Source organism: Oncorhynchus keta, chromosome 34 (genome assembly GCF_023373465.1).
Source record: "Oncorhynchus keta strain PuntledgeMale-10-30-2019 chromosome 34, Oket_V2, whole genome shotgun sequence".
Classification (NCBI taxonomy): domain Eukaryota; kingdom Metazoa; phylum Chordata; class Actinopteri; order Salmoniformes; family Salmonidae; genus Oncorhynchus; species Oncorhynchus keta.
Window position 1 is genome coordinate 53,508,331 of NC_068454.1, and position 18,112 is coordinate 53,526,442.

The following is an 18,112-nucleotide window of genomic DNA, read 5'->3' on the forward strand; positions in this document are numbered from 1 at the left end:
CAGATACCCTAATAACAATGACATGTCTATCTGTGAGACTGTTCCACCATCAAAATCCCATAGGCCTCCTTGAAGCCCCATTAAAGCTCATCTCTCGTCTCAGGGTCTGAGCTGTGGTATGTTGATTAAAGTGGATCAGGCTGTCTATGCTCCCTATGAGTCTTTTTAATGTCTCTTTTCATGTGTGCATCTGGCTGGAGTGCTGGGACATCAGAGAGGGAGATTGATAGGGTGCCTGAAGGCATTGGACAGAACATGTGGTGACACACACTTTGCCCCGGGATGTGATTCAGTCATCCTTTTCTGTATCAATCGGCCGCACTCATGTTGACTATCATTTATCAGGGTTGTGTTCATTAGGCACCAAGTGTAAGAACGTGGATTGAAACAGGGAGGGACTGTTTGGACTTTGCCCTAATGAGCACAACGCAGATGAGGTATTCCACAACAGATTCAGTAGAGCTTACTCAAAATATTCTCAAAGGTCACCTCCATAGCTTCATCATAAAGGTGAATGACCAGTATATAAAGACTTCACCATCTCAGCTATGAAAACCATCAAGACATTAAAAAGTGGCAATGAGCAGGTGAAACACTCCCCGCCACTGTTTTGCCAAAAAGCTGAGGGATGGGGTGGGGAAATGTAACCACTCAAATTCATAGAGCTATGGATGCAAGGACCATTATATAAAAAGTATAGTAACCATGTTGAAGTCTATACAGTGTCTGTTTACATTGACTGTGTTTACAAACATTGGAGTAAAATAAGCTTATATTGTGGGTTTTGATGGGTTATGACAGTTGAACTCATGAGACATTTATAAGATATATTCTTCAAGAATCAATGGGTACATATCATTAATTTATAAGTTTAAAAAAATGGATGTAGTTACTTCAGATTGCCCCTTTAAAGTACTGTCAAATATAATGAGGCCAAAGGTCAATTAGTTTATTTTCATTTAAAAAAAACACAGGTCCATTATTTTTAGTACAGTCAACTTGATTTCAAACAAAACTAAGATTAGAAAGGCAAAGAGTCATTCAAAGAGTAAAATTAAAACGGGGAAGACTGAGGCAGACACACATTCAACTATTCTAACAGTCAGTTCCTATAGAATAACACTTACTGGTACTCACACTAGTGTTTGTGAAACTGTCTGTGTAGATCTGTTTTACCATGGAAGCTAGAAAACATACAGTAGTAAGAGAGTCGACCAAGAGGACACCTATTCCCCATTTACAGAAAACGTTCACTAAACCAGAAGTAACAGTCTGTGCTTGCACAGGGAGGGCCAAGAGCTCCGTCTGGATGCTGCTTCCTGATTGGATGGCCGACAACGTGTATTTTTCTGCATGATGTCCATTGGTGAGAACAATGGAGAGAGAGAGCTCGGAGTCTTGGTCCTCCGAGAGGTGGCTCTGGGAAGAATAATGAGAAGAGAAAGGTTCAGTACTTCAGTCCGGATATCTTACTTGACATAGCAGAGTGAGAGAGAGTGAGAGAAAGGCGGGGGTTGACCACTGTCAAATTCAATTTATCATCCCTCTATTGACTTCTTTCCAGGCTCGTTTTTACAACATGGTGCTCAAAACGACACAGGCAATTAAAAAAAGGATTAAACACAGCCGATCGAGGCGAATGACAACAGCGCTCTCCATTTCAAAGTGAATTACTCATCAATTCTGCCACATGTATAGATAATCGTTTGCAATACACAAACTATAAAATAACAGCATGGAGCTACACAAGTTAAATCGGAGACATGAACCATAATCATTAAATCTAGATGGGTTGTCAGTCAGCCATAGTGAGATGTTTGAGGACAATTGCAAGGAGCACAGAGATCAGGATTGCGTTCAGTGGGGTGTAATGTTTGATTTTTCAGATAGAAATATATCATGCAGAACAGGCGTGTTCCTCAGTCGTGTCAAAAATGGAATCATGTCAGCTCTACAAAATACATTTCTATTGGCAACGTTCTAGAACATTGCGACTCCTGAACGCATAACTGATAAGGCTTCTGATATGATCTTCATTGTTCTTTATCAATCCATGTTAAAAAGTGTTTGGAGGTGAACATATGGTCTTGAATATTGATCAGATAAAAATAAAAAAAATAAAAAAGCGTGCAGCTTTTAAAAAAAACTACAAACCCCAGAGAACTTCAAACATGGTACTCACCTGGGGATCAGTAGTTGGAGATCAGTAGCTGATCAACTTCTTGACAGCATCAAAGCATTTCCACTTGTCTGGGATGTAGAAGGGTTCGAAGATGTGAGGGAAGGGAGTGTCGTAGCCGCAGACTCTAGCGATGGGCGCCTCTAGGTTGAGGAAGCACTCCTCCTGTGGACGGACACAACAGGGACGTGGTCAGTTTCACTCTCTCTCAGCAGTCACATTACATCCCTCTTGACATGGACGACAGGCTCTGCAGGTGTGTGGGTAATCGCAACAAGTCATGTTCAATAGGGCATACGTCGAAAAAAAGCAGCAAGAGGAAATTCAGAAGTATTTCTAGTCAGACAAGTTGAAATAGTACGTCCCCGTTTTACTAGGTTTCTATCCTTCTTGTGCCTAAACATGTCCCAGTAAATGCAACTCTTTACCTGACTTTGCGGTACACACAAGGCCAGAGTTTTTCATGACCACATTCTCTATGTTCTAGACCTCAGCTGAATCTGGTAATGAATTGTGTGGCTGTTGAACAAGTTGAGGAGACCAAATATCTTGACGTTACCTTAGATTGGAAACTATCATGGTCAAAACATAAAAGATGGGGAGAGGTCTGTCCGTAATAAAGAGATGATCTGTTTTTTTGACACCACACTCCAAAAAGCAAGTTCTGCAGGCTCTAGTTTGGTCTAATCTTGATTATTGTCCAGTCGTGTGGTCCAGTGCTGCAAGGAAAGACCTACAGTTGAAGTCGGAAGTTTACATACACCGTAACCAAATACATTTAAACTAAGTTTTTCACAGGTTCCTGACATTTAATCCCAGTAAAAGTTCCCTGTTTTAGGTCAGTTAGGATCACCACTTTATTTTAAGAATATGAAATGTCAGAATAATAGTAGAGAGAATTATTTATTTCAGCTTTTATTTCTTTCATCACATTCCCAACGGGTCAGAAGTTTACATACAATTAGTATTTGGTAGCATTGCCTTTAAATTCAAACGTCAAACTGGTCAAATGTTTTGGGTAGCCTTCCACAAGCTTCCCAAAATAAGTTGGGTGAATTTTGTCCCATTCCTCCTGACAGAGCTGGTGTAACTGAGTCAGGTTTGTAGGCCTCCTTACTTGCACACACCTTTTCAGTTCTGCACACATATTTTATATAGGATTGATTGAGGTCAGGGCTTTGTGATGGCCACTCCAATACCTTGACTTTGTTGTCCTTAAGCCATTTTGCCACAACTTTGGAAGTATGCTTGGGGTCATTGTCCATTAGGAAGACGCATTTGCAACCAAGCTTTAACTTGGTCTTGAGATGTTGCTTCAATATATCCACGTAATTATTCTGCCTCATTATGCCATCTTTAAAAAAAAAAGTACACCAGTACCTCCTGCAGCAAAGCACCCCCAAAACATGATGCTGCCACCCCCGTGCTTCATGGTTGGGATGGTGTTCTTCGGCTTGCAAGCCTCCCCTTTTTTCCTCCAAACATAACGATGGTCATTATGGCCAAACAGTACATTTTAATTTTTTTTTTTTTTTTTTTAACTTTTGAACCCGTTTCGTCCGGGATCTTAACAAGATCCTTTGCTGTTGTTCTGGGATAGATTTGTACTTTTCACACAAAAGCACGTTCCTCTCTAGGAGACAGAACGTATCTCCTTCCTGAGCGGTATGACGACTGCTCCTAAGGATGAACCAGACTTGTGGTCTACAATTGTTTTTCTGAGGTCTTGGCTGATTTCTTTTGCTTTCCCCATGATGTCAAGCAAAGAGGCGCTGAGTTTGAAGGTAGGCCTAGAAATACATCCACAGGTGCACCTCCAATTGACTGAAACAATGTCAATTAGTCTGTCCGAAGCTTCTAAAGCCATGACATTTTCTGGAATTGTCCAAACTGTTTAAAGGCACAGTCAACTTAGTGTATGTAAACTTCCTACCCACTGGAATTGTGATACAGTGAATTATAAGTGAAATAATCCGTCTGTAAACAAAAATGACTTGTGTCATGCACAAAGTAGATGTCCTAAACGACTTGCCAAAACTATAGTTTGTTAACAAGAAATTTGCGGAGTGGTTGAAAAACGAGTTTTAATGACTCCAACCTAAGTGTATGTAAATTTCCGACTTCAACTGTAGTTAAGCTGCAGCCGGCCCAGAACAGAGCCCAGCAAAGCTGGTTTCAAAAAACAGATAAAGCAACACCTCACGGCACAACGCCTCTCCCCTGTTTGACCTAGACAGTTTGTGTATGCACTGTTACATAGGTTACGTGTGCCTTTCCAAGAAAAAATGTATGTAGCTGTGTCCTTGTCTATTAATGCTCTGCATTATCTAGTGTTTCATGTTTAGTGTCGACCCCAAGAAGAGTAGCTGCTGCTTTTTCCAACAGCGAATGGGGATCCTGATAAAATACCTAACACGAGGAAAAACTCCAGGCCCCTGCTCTTGTGCTTGACAGAGAGACAGTGGAGGGGAATCAGTTTCACTATCATGGCTGTAGCCACAGTAAGACTGGAAATGATTCACTGGAACATTACTACCAGCTTCACTACCACCATCCTTAAAAGTTGGAGACAAATGGCTTATTTCAAATCACAGCTCAGAGCTGGCCAACGCGCAAAGCTTTGTGTTTTGGCAGCGCTGGAAAACAAGCCATCACTTATGTCTCTATTGGCTTTTGACCTCCTCCCACAGCATCTGAAAGCAACGGAGGGGCCAATAGAGGAGAGCCATCGCTGAGCCAAATTAACCATAGGGTCTTAGTAACTAGCATTCACACACACAGAGAGAGACACACCACACATTCACACACCCTCTTAAAATGTGTATGTGATGTGTGCTCACAGCCCACCCAACCATACCTACACAAGACAAAAATCAGTCACAAACTTGAAAACTGAGACAAAGACGAGTAGGGAGTCGTTGAGCTTTTAGAACAGATTCTGCAGACCCCTAGCTAAACTAAGGCTAGCCCTACTCTGTGGACATCGTGTTGTGTTTGCATGTTTCTGCAGTAATATGTTGTTCCATCTCCTCCAAAACATCTGGCAGGGTTCAGAAGAAAGTCAGGCTCCATGAGAAAGCCTTTGTGTGTCTCCTTATTTCATGGGCTGTAAAAACAACAGAGAGCCTGTAGATGCGTGTCGGCTCCACGTCCCCAGTATCATGTCAGGCCCGCCGGGTCTAATTTACAGATATAGCTTTAGCAGCGGCATGTCTCAGGTTGCTTTGATATGTTAAAAAGGAATTGGCAGGCAGACTAAAGGGTCCTCTGGGTCATTAGAGTTTACTGTACCACGCGGCGGGAATACATACGCAGTATACATTATTACCACAGTGGTACAACAAAGGTCATACATCAGTGTTACAAGCAATTTGACATGTTTACAACGTACAGGGAAAACGATGGGCTCGTTTGTAAGGCTTATGGCCCACTGTAGTGTATCAAAGGGGGGTTGGGGGTGTCATTACTCAGCCCACTACAGGCAGCCCCGCTCTGCCTCGCTAATTAGTGGTGATTAGCTTTAAAAGGATGCCAGCAGTTAGTGCCAGCCAGCATCCCCTCCCCATCCAACCCCACCCCGCCTGCCACTCCATGGCCAAGTGGGCCAAACGGTTTCCGTGGAGAACTCCTTCTGTCCTCTCCAACAGTCTAGGCCAGAGCTGGGAGACTGGACATGATGCATTGTATGTAGAAGACCATACGTTCGCATATTCTATAGTCAAATATCTCTATTTCCCCTATTGCACCTAGTTGAGGCAAGAACATGAATCAATTTAGCCTCTAAGGTCAAAATCTTTAAAGTACAAAATTACAGTTTTCAAAGTCCTAAAGAACTTGAATAGCTCTTCAACACTTGGAAGGTGGTTGACTTCCTTGATGCAGAACTCTCAGAAAGGACACTCACAATGTCTGGCAGTGGCTAAGGAAAATAAAAAACATTGAGCTGCGACTAATTATATTCTTTGACCAGGTTTCCTTGTATTGTTGCTCAGTGGGGGCTAGGAGTGTAACAGGCAGACACTTGTGTGGCAGCTGGAGGGGGCCTGCAGTGGACTTCAGTGACAGGATTGACAGCACACTTAATCACGGAGATAAAACTTAAAACAAATTAGATGAGTCTGGTCAGGCCTGCATTTTTGTAGAGTTACATCAGAAGTGTGATAAATCCTGTCAGACTTTTTGAAAGAATGGAAACAGTTAGCATAGGCCATGTAGCCTAGTCCATCTCTCCCAATTTACTGTCACGATAGAGGACCCTCCGTGTCTCTAGAGTGCACACAGCATTAAGGGAGAACGTCTCATGAGACAGTCTATGATCCACAGGCAGACAGAAAGACAGTACGAAAGGCTTTTTTCCCTGTAAGATTCCTAACTGTAATCTCCTCGAAATACATTTACTTACTGGAAGCAGGAAGAAAGCCGTCTGGTTGCTTGTCACCACAGCTAAATGGTGATGTGCAACAGAACTCAGATTTCAATCAAATCGCTGTTTATCTTTAGAGAAAACACATCATTATACGCAATCTGACTTAAATGTCTGCATAGAAATATGAGAAAATGGCAGAATAAACTATGGACTGCATCTCCCGAGGAGGCAATATAGAAAAATGTAAAATACCAACCGGCGGAGGTTTAGATTTGCAGTTGCGCATTTTTGTCTCCTGTCACACAGAAAAGGTTTGTCAGCGACAGCCACAGATTGCGGAATTCAGTCACTATTGGATAATTCCAATATTACCAAATGGGACGGCCAACAATGACAAATCACACACTGCCCTCTGGGCACACACTAGCTGAATCCGTATTGTGACTTGGAATCAACGTGGAAAATACATTGGATTTGAAATAAGTAATCAACCAGTTCTGTTTTGATCTCATTTCAACCAGCATTGTAAACATTGAAATTAGGGTAAAACTTTCGTGCCTTCGAGAAGTATTCAGACCCCTTGACTTTTTCGACATTTTGTTACGTTACAGCCTTATTCTAAATGGATAAAATAAATAAAAAATCCTCAGTAATCTAAACACAATACCCCATAGACAAAAGCGAAAAAACAGGCTTTTAGAAATGCTTGCACATTTATTAAATCTAAAAAACAAATACCTTATGTTAAAGGGTCAGAATGCTTATGTAGATGACACTCGACATTGAGCTCAGGTGCATCCGGTTTCCATTGATCATCCTTGAGATGTTTCTACAACTTGATTGGAGTCCACCTGTGGTAAATTCAATTGATTGGACATGACTGGGAAAGGCACACATCTGTCTATATAAGGTCCCACAATTGACAGCGCATGTCAGAGCAAAAACCAAACCACGAGGTCGAAGGAATTGTCCGTAGAGCTCAGAGACAGGATTGTGTTGTGGCACAGATTTGGGGAAGGCTACCAGAGCTGTCCGGCCAAACTGAGCAACCAGGGGAGAAGGGGCTTAGTCAGGGAGGTGACCAAGAACCCGATGGTCACTCTGACAGAGTTCTAGAGTTCCTCAGTGGAGATGGGAGAACCTTCCAGAAAGACAACCATCTCTGCAGCACTCCACCAGCCAGGCCTTTATGGTAGTGTCCAGACAGAAGCCACTCCTCAGTAAAAAAAAAGGCACATGAGAGCCAGCTTGAAGTTTGCCAAAAGGCACCCAAAGATTCTGACCATTTTCTGGTCTGATGAAACCAAGATTGAACTGTATACCAAGTGTCACGTCCGGAGGAAACCTGGCACCACCCCTACGGTGAAGCGCGGTGGTGGCAGCATCATGCTGTGGGGATGTTTTTCAGTGGCAGGGAATGGGAGACTAGCAAGGATTGAGGCAAAGATGAACAGAGCAAAGTACAGAGTACCTTGATGAAAACCTGCTCCAGAGCACTCAGAACAACAACCCTATGCACACAGCCAAGACAGCGCAGGAGTGGCTTCGGGACATGTCTCTGTCCTTGAGACAAGTCCCCCCACCACCTTTATTTAAACCAGGTAGGCCAGTTGAGAACAAGTTCTCATTTACAACCACGAACTGGCCAAGATAAAGCAAAGCAGTGTGACAAAAACAACCCAGAGTTACACATGGGATAAACAAATAGTCAATAACAGTGTCCTTGAGTGGCCCAGACTTGAACCCAATCAAACATTTCTGGAGAGACCTGAAAATAGCTGTGCAGTGACGCTCCCCATCCAACTTGACAGAGCTTGAGAGGATCTGCAGAGAAGAATGGCAGAAACTCCCCAAATACAGGTGTGCCAGGCTTGTAGCGTTATACCCAAGAAGGCTGGCTGTAATCGCTGCCAAAGGTGCTTCAACAAAGCACTGAGTAAAGGGTGTGAATACTTATGAAAATGTCATATTTCAGTTTTAGTTTTTTTACAAGTTTGCACTAAATTTGCACAAAAAAAAACAACAACTTTCTTTGATTGTCATTATGGGGTATTGTGTGTAGATTGAAGAAAAAATTAATATATATATATATATATTTAATACGGCTGTTACATAATGTGGAAAAGGTCAAGGGGTTTGACTATTTTCCAAATGCACTGTATATGTGTAATATCTCTCTCTATATATATATATATATTTCTAATGGCACACAAGACACCTCGTCTGATTCACAACTGGCTAAGTGGACTAATCCCTTGCAGAGGCCGTGGGGATTGCACACCAGTAGTAAGCCTACATTTACAGTAAATTCCCATCATTTCTAATCTACAATGTTTGTTTGGTTATGGTCATTTCTGTTAATGCACTCAATATATTATGACAGTCGTACTGTTCTCATTGTAGGAGTGGACACTGTTTGCGGCGAGCACAACCTCGGCTACACTTGTGATTAATAGGTTTTGGTTCATTTCGTTCCATTTATGACTTATCAATTTATTAATCGTCTTTTGTTTGGTGCGCTCCTGTCAGTCTTGAGAAAGGAAACGCACCTGACTACGTATAGAAGTAGGCCACGGCTACCTTGCCTGGAAGCAAATGTAGGCCTATAAATGTGTCCAGATCGGGGGATTTGACACCAGTTCTGATTGTCTTAACTCACCATCACCGTGAGGCTTCTCAAAGTAATTTTTTCTTCGCCTCTAACAGCAAGTAAACAAAGTATGTTTTTACATCCATTGAGAATGACAATAGTTCCTCAATGAAGCCTATTTGAAAAATCTTTCCAGGGCTCTCCCTTTTGATAACCACTCAGCATGAAAGGGGAAGAAAATGTCATGCTCTGATCGATGGAAACTTCATTAAATAGGCCTACCTGATTACTTCTTATCGCTTGCGCAAATAGCCTACAGCTGTGTGTCAGGAGCTCACTGGCGTGGGAAACTGAGCACCCAGAACATTTTATATCATGTTGTAAGTTTGCTAGCACAAGCTTCGGGCTGGACCAAGTTAATAGTTCATACAACGTTTCAAGTTCCTTGCAGACAGACCATGTGTAGCCAATATGATTCATAGGATATTTCTTTTTATCAGGATATTGGCAGTGGTGGAAATAGTATGCAATCTTCATATGAGTAAAAGTAAAGATACCTTAAAATATAATGACTAAAGTAAAAAAAAGTAAGTCACCCAGTAAAATACTACTTGCATAAAAGTCTAAAAGTATTGGGTTTTAAATGTACTTAAGTATCAAAAGTAAAAGTATAAATCATTTAAAATATCTTATATTAAGCAAACAAGACAAACATTTTTTTTAAGGCTAGCCAGGGTCACAGTCCAACACTCATAATAATAATTCACAAACAAAAATCTAAGTTAAAGAATAGCACTAAATCAAATCAAACTTTAAATGCACTTTAAAAAAAGTTTGATTTGATTTAGTCTTATTCTTCAACTTCGATTTTTGGTTGAGATGGAGGTATGAATCCAACATAGTAATAACTTGTAGACTACCTTTGAAATCAATCAACCATCCTGCAAATACAAGACAATATCCAAACGTAAAAGTGTTTTATTAATATCATGAATTTGGCATCCTAATTATAGGGCTAATGGTACATTACTAAAAGTATGTGGACACCTGCTCGTCAAACATTTCATTCCAAAATCATGGCATTAATATGGAGTTGGTCCCCCATTTGCTACTATATTAGCCTCCACTCTTCTGGGAAGGCTTTCCACTAGATGTTGGAACTTTTCTGGAGGGATTCACCTACAAGAGCATTAGTGAGGTCTGGCACTGATGTTGGGAGATTAGGCCTGGCTCACAGTCGGTGTTCCAATTAATCCCAAAGGTGTTTGATGGGGTTGAGGTCAGGGCTCTGTGCAGGCCAGTCAGATTCTTCCACACCGATCTCGACCTCTCTCTGTGCACTGGGATATTGTCATGCTGAAACAGGAAAGGGCCACCCCAAACCCAGATTTGTCCGTTGGATTGCTCAATGGTGAAGAGTGATTCATCACTCCAGAGAACACGTTTCCACTGCTCCAGAGTCCAATGGCGGCAAGCTTTACACCACTCCAGCCGAAAATAGGCATTGCGCATGATGATCTTAGGCTTGTGTGCGGCTGCTGGGCCATGGAAACCTATTTCATGAAGCTCCCGACGAACAGTTATTGTGCTGACGTTGCTTCCAGAGGCAGTTTCGAACTTGGTAGTGAGTGTTGCAACCAAGGATTGAATACTGTATTTTTTAAAATACATTTCCAAACATTTCTTAAAACCTGTTTTTGTTTTGTCATTATGGGGTATTGTGTGTAGATTGATGTTGTTGGGGGGGGGGGACAATTAAATCCATTTTACGATAAGGCTGTAATGTAACAAAATGTTGAAAAAGTCACAGGGTCTGAATACTTTCAGAATGCACTGTCCTCTGCCTAGTCTCTCAGCAACGTTTAAACTGTATCTTTGTCAGTCTTACATAGGCCATTTCAACACCGCTCTGACGTTGACAGCAGTCCATAGATTTTTCTTCCCATCAGTGTTCTTATTTTACTGAGTTTACAAGTAATACATGGTGTGGGCTATTTTTTTTTTTTTTTAAAGACATCTTGGAAAATCCATTTTGATCTTAAAAGTATTTGTTTATTTGCTTCCATGGTTCCCCGATGAACAAAGGTTTCAGAGGGTTCAAAGACAGCCGCAGTTAGTGGGTTCATCAACACTGGAGGCTTTTAGAGACTGATTAGAAGAGTTAAATTATAGACTTCCTGTGTACTGGTACTTAAATATATTACTTACTAAGCACTGTCCTGGAAGGAAAAATTAATCACACATTCTCTGATCATCCTGTTGAAGGTCAAATTTAGGGGAATTCCTTGCAATTTAGATTCAAATCTACCTCTGCAGGTAAAGGATGGACCAGTATGGACCAGGATGAATTAATACCCAAACTGGCCAAAGAGGTTTCATGCTAGAATGTGGCCATTCAACCCATCAACTGGCAGAGGAGAACATGGAGCTTGGGGCGATACCTCATGTCCATACTCTACCACAGCCTGTATACTATACAATTTTACTTTCCTCAGTGTGTGTGAAGCTTAACAGGGCTCTTCCATAAACACATCCCTCTGAAGGCGATTGGTATATCCTGTGAGGGAGAGAGACAGAGGGTATCCAGCCATGGTTTTACAGTGGAAGAAGATGCAGGAAAACAGGGCCTGAGGAAACAAACCAGCTATCTTTTTTTTCTTTTTTTAACCAGGAAGGGCTGATTGAGATTTGAAATCTCTTTTTCAAGAGCGTCCTGGACCGGCATACAAGGGTTCTGCTTCTGATTCCGAAGGCAATTATGTCAGAGAATCGCAGGCTTTCAACTTTGACCAACCCCAACTGGGCCGGAATGGAAGACGGCCATCTTTGATGTGAGGCCCGGACCAGTAGTACCACAACTCAGCGATGTGCGTTGGGTTGGAGTTTGATGCGGGACTCCGCGCCATTCCCATTACACAAATAAAGGAAGGAACTCGGCAGAGCAGCCAGTGTGGATGATTCCAACGCGTCTGAAAGCTGTGGTAGGTCAACAGCAAAGGTTACGAGACCAAAGGCAGTGTATAATAAAAAAAATAAGGCCCGAGGGTGTGTGGTATATACCACAGCTAAAGGGCTGTTCTTAAGCAAGACATAACTATCGCTATTATCAACTGGTTACCAACTTAATTAGAGAAGTAAAAATATATGTTTTTTCATACCTGTGGTATACAATCTGATATAGCACGGCAGTCAGCCAATCAGCATTCAGGGCTCGAACCACCCAGTTTATAATCTGGGATTGGTGTTTGCAGTGACTGGGGAGATGCAGCATCAACTGTAGGTACTCAATAAATTCAAAAAATGGACGTTCTAGTTTTGCTTGTGTATCTCAAGTAACGCTAAGTGTACTTCCGTCTATAGCGTGAAACAGAGACTTAAAGCCACAGTGTTGCTTGTAAGCACAGCCTCTACTGCACGATCCAATCCCAGGGGTCTAGCCTATAAATACTATATACTACCGGTCAAAAGTTAGGACACCTACTCATTCAAGGGAATTTCTTTATTTTTACTATTTTCTACATTGTAGAATAATAGTGAAGACATCAAAACTATCAAATTACACATATGGAATCATGTAGTAACCAAAAACAAGTGTTAAACAAATCAAAATATATTTTACATTTCAGGTTCTTCAAAGTAGCCACCCTTTGCCTTGATGACAGCTTTCCACACCCTTGGCATTCTCTCAACCAGCTTCATGAGGTAGTCACCTGGAATGCATTTCAATTAACAGGTGTGCATTGTTAAACGTTAAATTCCATAAATGTTCCTTCTTAATGCATTTGAGCCAATCAGTTTTGTTGTGACAAGGTAGGGGTGGTATAAAGAAGATAGCCCCTATTTGGAACATTTCAAGAACTTTGAAAGTTTCATCAAGTGCCGTCGCAAAATCCATCAAGCGCTATGATGATACTGGCTCTCACGAGGACCACCACAGGAAAGGAAGACCCAGAGTTACCTCTGCTGCAGAGGATACGTTCATTAGAGTTACCGGCCTCAGCACAAATAAATGCTTCAGAGTTCAAGTGACAAACAACTCAACATCAATTGTTCAGAGGAGATAGCATGAATTGGGCCTTCATGGTCGAATTACTGGAAATCTGTCCTTTGGTCTGATAAGTCCAAATTTGAGATTTATGGTTCCAACCGCCATGTCTTTGTGAAACGCAGAGTAGGTGAACGGATGATCTCAGCACATGTGGTTCCCACCGTTAAGCACGGAGGAAGTGTGATGGTGTGGGGTGCTTTGCTGGTGATGCTGTCAGTGATTTATTTAGAATTCAAGGCACACAACAGCATAGCTACCACAGCATTCTGCAGTGATACACTTAGTGGGACTATCAGTTGTTTTTCAACAGGACAATGACCCAACACACCTCCAGGCTGTGTAAGGGCTATTTAACCAAGGAGAGTGATGGAGTGCTGCATCAGATGACGTGGCCTCCACAATCACCCGACCTCAAACCCAAGTGAGATGGTTTGGGACAACAAGTGCTCAGCATATGTGGGAACTCCTTCAAGACTGTTGGAAAAGCATTCCTCGTGAAGCTGGTTGAGAGAATGCCAAGAGTGTGCAAAGCTGTCATCAAGGCAAAGGGTGGCTACATTGAAGAATGGAAAATATATTTTGATTTGTTTAACACTTTTGTTTTGGTACTACATGATTCCATACTTTTGACTGGTACTGTGTGTAGCCCAGCGAGGTCCATGTGTTAATTATCACAAAGCTGTACGCACAGTAGTATGGGAGAGGCTGCTCAAGTTTACCATGGCCCTCTTTGTATCCCTGAGGTCCATTGTAAGTCAGCAGAGAAGCACTGATCTGAGTCGAGGTCAGCCAATGACAACACCTTTAACGAGGTGCAGCTAATCCACCGAATGGAAACTTTCAAACCCTTAACGCCGCTGTTCCAAATTTGAAAGAAAGTCTAACTAATCCATAATTGGACCGTGCTTTCACTGCCCTGAGGCAGTTGGCTTTGAACCGATTATCGTTCAGCTTCACCCTGCTGTCCAGACATAATACATTGACAAAAGCCTTTATGTATAGCCACTCCTGGAGTCACTAACACGTGGAAAGGGGTGGAAAGAGTTGGCTCATGCCAGATAACAAAACAGCTGAACATTTGCTAAGACAAAACAGCTGAACGTCGGGATAAGCCTACTGACGGCCTGATTTCAATTATTTATTCTTCAACAAACCAAATTAAACAACCAGCTCCAGGGTGGGTAAATCAAGGCATATTCCCAACCCTGTCACTTCAAAGAAAATCTATTTGTACATTGTTCAAAGTATATTTCACATAAAGAATAGAAGAAAAGTTGAGTCCTGGACTCTGACAGCTGAGCATGCATTTCGTCAATTGTAATAGTAACTCATACCAAACCATAAGCCATTAGTATCACAGGCCTTCATTTCCGCCATGTGCCCCTGAATGGGATATTCCAGGCCGAGTCTTGCCTTTGACCCTGGTGGTAAGGTGTGGTGCAGGTCTCGCTCTCTGCTTTTGACTGGTTGTGAGGTGTGGTGCAGGTCTCGCTCTCTGCTTCTGACTGGTTAAGAGGTGTGGTGCAGGTCTCGCTCTCTGCTTTTGACTGGTTAAGAGGTGTGGTGCAAGTCTCGTTCTCTGCTTCTGACTGGTTGTGAGGTGTGGTTGTGAGATGTGGTGCAGGTCTCCCACTCTGCTTCTGACTGGTTGTGAGGTGTGGTGCAGGTCTCCCTCTCTGCTTCTGACTGGTTGTGAGGTGTGGTGCAGGTCTCGCTCTCTGCTTCTGACTGGTTAAGAAGTGTGGTGCAGGTCTCGCTCTCTGCTTCTGACTGGTGGTGAGGCGTGGTGCAGATCTCCCTCTCTGCTTCTGACTGGTTGTGAGGTGTGGTGCAGGTCTCCCATCTCTGCTGTTGACCCTGGTTGTGAAGTGTGGTGCAGGTCTCCCTCTCTGCTTCTGACTGGTTGTGAGGTGTGGTGCAGGTCTCCCATCTCTGCTGTTGACCCTGGTTGTGAGGTGTGGTGCAGGTCTCCCTCTGCTGTTGACCCTGGTTGTGAGGTGTGGTGCAGGTCTCCCTCTCTGCTGTTGACCCTGGTTGTGAGGTGTGGTGCAAGTCTCCCTCTCTGCTTCTGACTGGTTGTGAGGTGTGGTGCAAGTCTCCCTCTCTGCTTTTGACTGGTGGTGAGGTGTGGTGCAGGTCTCCCTCTCTGCTGTTGACCCTGGTTGTGAGGTGTGGTGCAGGTCTCTCTCTCTGCTGTTGACCCTGGTTGTGAGGTGTGGTGCTGGTCTCCCTCTCTGCTTCTGACTGGTGGTGAGGTGTGGTGCAGGTCTCCCTTTCTGCTGTTGACCCTGGTTGTGAGGTGTGGTGCTGGTCTCCCTCTCTGCTTCTGACTGGTGGTGAGGTGTGGTGCAGGTCTCCCTTTCTGCTGTTGACCCTGGTTGTGAGGTGTGGTGCAGGTCTCTCTCTCTGCTGTTGACCCTGGTTGTGAGGTGTGGTGCTGGTCTCCCTCTCTGCTTCTGACTGGTGGTGAGGTGTGGTGCAGGTCTCCCTCTCTGCTGTTGACCCTGGTTGTGAGGTGTGGTGCAGGTCTCCCTCTCTGCTTCTGACTGGTGGTGAGGTGTGGTGCAGGTCTCCCTTTCTGCTGTTGACCCTGGTTGTGAGGTGTGGTGCAGGTCTCCCTCTCTGCTTCTGACTGGTGGTGAGGTGCGGTGCAAGTCTCCCTCAGCTTTTGACCCTGGTTGTGAGGTGTGGTGCAGGTCTCCCTTTCTGCTGTTGACCCTGGTTGTGAGGTGTGGTGCAGGTCTCCCTCTCTGCTTCTGACTGGTGGTGAGGTGTGGTGCAGGTCTCCCTCTCTGCTTCTGACTGGTGGTGAGGTGTGGTGCAGGTCTCCCTCTCTGCTGTTGACCCTGGTGGTGAGGTGTGGTGCAGGTCTCCCTCTCTGCTGTTGACCCTGGTTGTGAGGTGTGGTGCAGGTCTCCCTCTCTGCTGTTGACCCTGGTTGTGAGGTGTGGTGCAGGTCTCCCTCTCTGCTGTTGACCCTGGTTGTGAGGTGTGGTGCAGGTCTCCCTCTCTGCTGTTGACCCTGGTTGTGAGGCGTGGTGCAGGTCTCCCTCTCTGCTGTTGACCCTGGTTGTGAGGCGTGGTGCAGGTCTCCCTCTCTGCTGTTGACCCTGGTTGTGAGGTGTGGTGCAGGTCTCACTCTCTGCTTCTGACTGGTGGTGAGGTGTGGTGCAGGTCTCCCTCTCTGCTCTCGACTCTTGTTAAGTAATGGAACGACCCTTTCTGGTCGTTCCACTGAGAGCACTTGATACATTGTTGTTGAAGTTCCCAGAGGCTTGACCCAGGTCCGATAGCTCAGCACCTTCCTACTAAAAGCTCTATTTTTAGCGCTATTTTCCGTTTCATGGCATTATCAGCGTGGAACCCACGCCACATCCCCGTTGTTAGCGGGTGAGTCACCACAGTCCGGCGAGTCGCAGTACTGACCACCACCCTTGGCCATCTGTACAGGCTGCAAGTGGGCCCTCCGGAGCCAGCGAGGTCACGTTGCCAAGGGAACTTGGCCCACGAGAGTGTGTGTGTGTGTGTGTGTGTGTGTGTGTGTGTGTGTGTGTGTGTGTGTGTGTGTGTGTGTGTGTGTGGTGTGCCCTGCTCTAGAGGGGGGACAACGTGGCATGTGGCCGCAACACCTGGATACACTTAGACATGAGGTGCAAGTGCGTGTGATCATGTATTCTGTCAGTAGTGGTTGAGGATTCATTTGGCGCTAGATGAAAGCAGTCTCAACAATTCCTCATCATACACAAAGCTCATAAAGCTAATTGCTATGCACAATAAATTCTATAAACCGTTCTATTCACCATATGCTTTCTCACATTCAACAGTGGAGCATGGCGGTCCATTTAAGACCTTGGTTCATGACTAAAAATACTGCTGGTTACCTCGGGACACAAAACATGTGAAAACATGGCTATGACTCATAGACCAATAATCCTACCAATAAGCAGGTCTGGGGATAACAACAACAACATGAGTGACAGCCAGGGAGATGAGAAGGTCCAATTCGAGGGCCCTCAGCGCCACACCAAAGCTGATGCAGACACACAGGGCATCATCCACTTGAGGTAATGCCTACACTGAATAGCATGCCATTAACCGGATTCCTTTGATTGTGGTCTAGGGGGGGAATCTAAATAATAATTTTGAAAAAAAAAACACCCTGCCGACAAGGGTCATAATCATAACTCAGGAATAGCTCAAGGAGGTGAAACTATGTCTCAAACCCTTTCACGTTCTCCCTGAAATGAACACAGAATCAAAAACTTTGATCATGCCCTCACCAGGCCAGAGCAGAGTGTTCATTAGACAGAGGGCGGGAGGGAGGGAGGGAAAGGGATACACCCCCAGTACATTCCATGAGCAGAAAATGTATCCACAGACAAGGTTGAGTATTAGTTTCAACTGGCTTGATCCAATATATATATTACTCATTTCAACTGACAAAGTTTAGCAAGTTTCAGTATGACATATCTGACATACACTACAGGTCAAACGTTTTAGAACACCTACTCATTCAAGGGATGTTCTTTATTTTGTTTTACTATTTTCTAGATTGTAGAATAATAGTAGAGACATCAAAACGATGAAATAACACATATGGGATCATGTAGTAAACCAAAAAAGTGTTAACAATTTTTACATTTGAGATTCTTCAAATAGGCACCATTTGCCTTGACAGCTTTGCACACTCTTGGCATTCTCTCAACCAGCTTCACCTGGAATGCTTTTCCAACAGTTTTAAAGGTGTTCCCTCATATGCTGAGCACTTGTTGGCTGCTTTTCCTTTACTCTGCGATCCGACTTATCCCAAACTATCTTAATTTGGTTGAGGTCAGGAAATTGTGGAGGCCAGGTCATCTGCTGCAGCACTCCATCACTCTCCTTCTTGGTCAAATAGCTCTTACATAGCCTGGAGGTGTTTTGGGTCAT

At 43.7% G+C, this 18,112-nt stretch overlaps 1 protein-coding gene across 2 annotated transcripts in view; it reads right to left on the bottom strand.

Annotated features, from left to right (window-relative positions):
* Positions 1-928: 928 nt before the first annotated feature.
* LOC118367284 (2-oxoisovalerate dehydrogenase subunit beta, mitochondrial) overlaps positions 929-18,112 on the bottom strand; it is a 90,536-nt gene continuing 73,352 nt past the window's right edge. For both annotated transcript variants that reach the window (XM_035750589.2, XM_052494077.1), the window contains exons 10-11: positions 2,183-2,344; positions 929-1,419 (exon numbers count right to left, since the gene is read on the bottom strand). In XM_035750589.2, the coding sequence (XP_035606482.1) occupies positions 2,204-2,344 (141 nt within the window). In that variant the 3' untranslated portion in view covers positions 929-1,419; positions 2,183-2,203. The remainder of the gene's footprint in view (positions 1,420-2,182; positions 2,345-18,112) is intronic.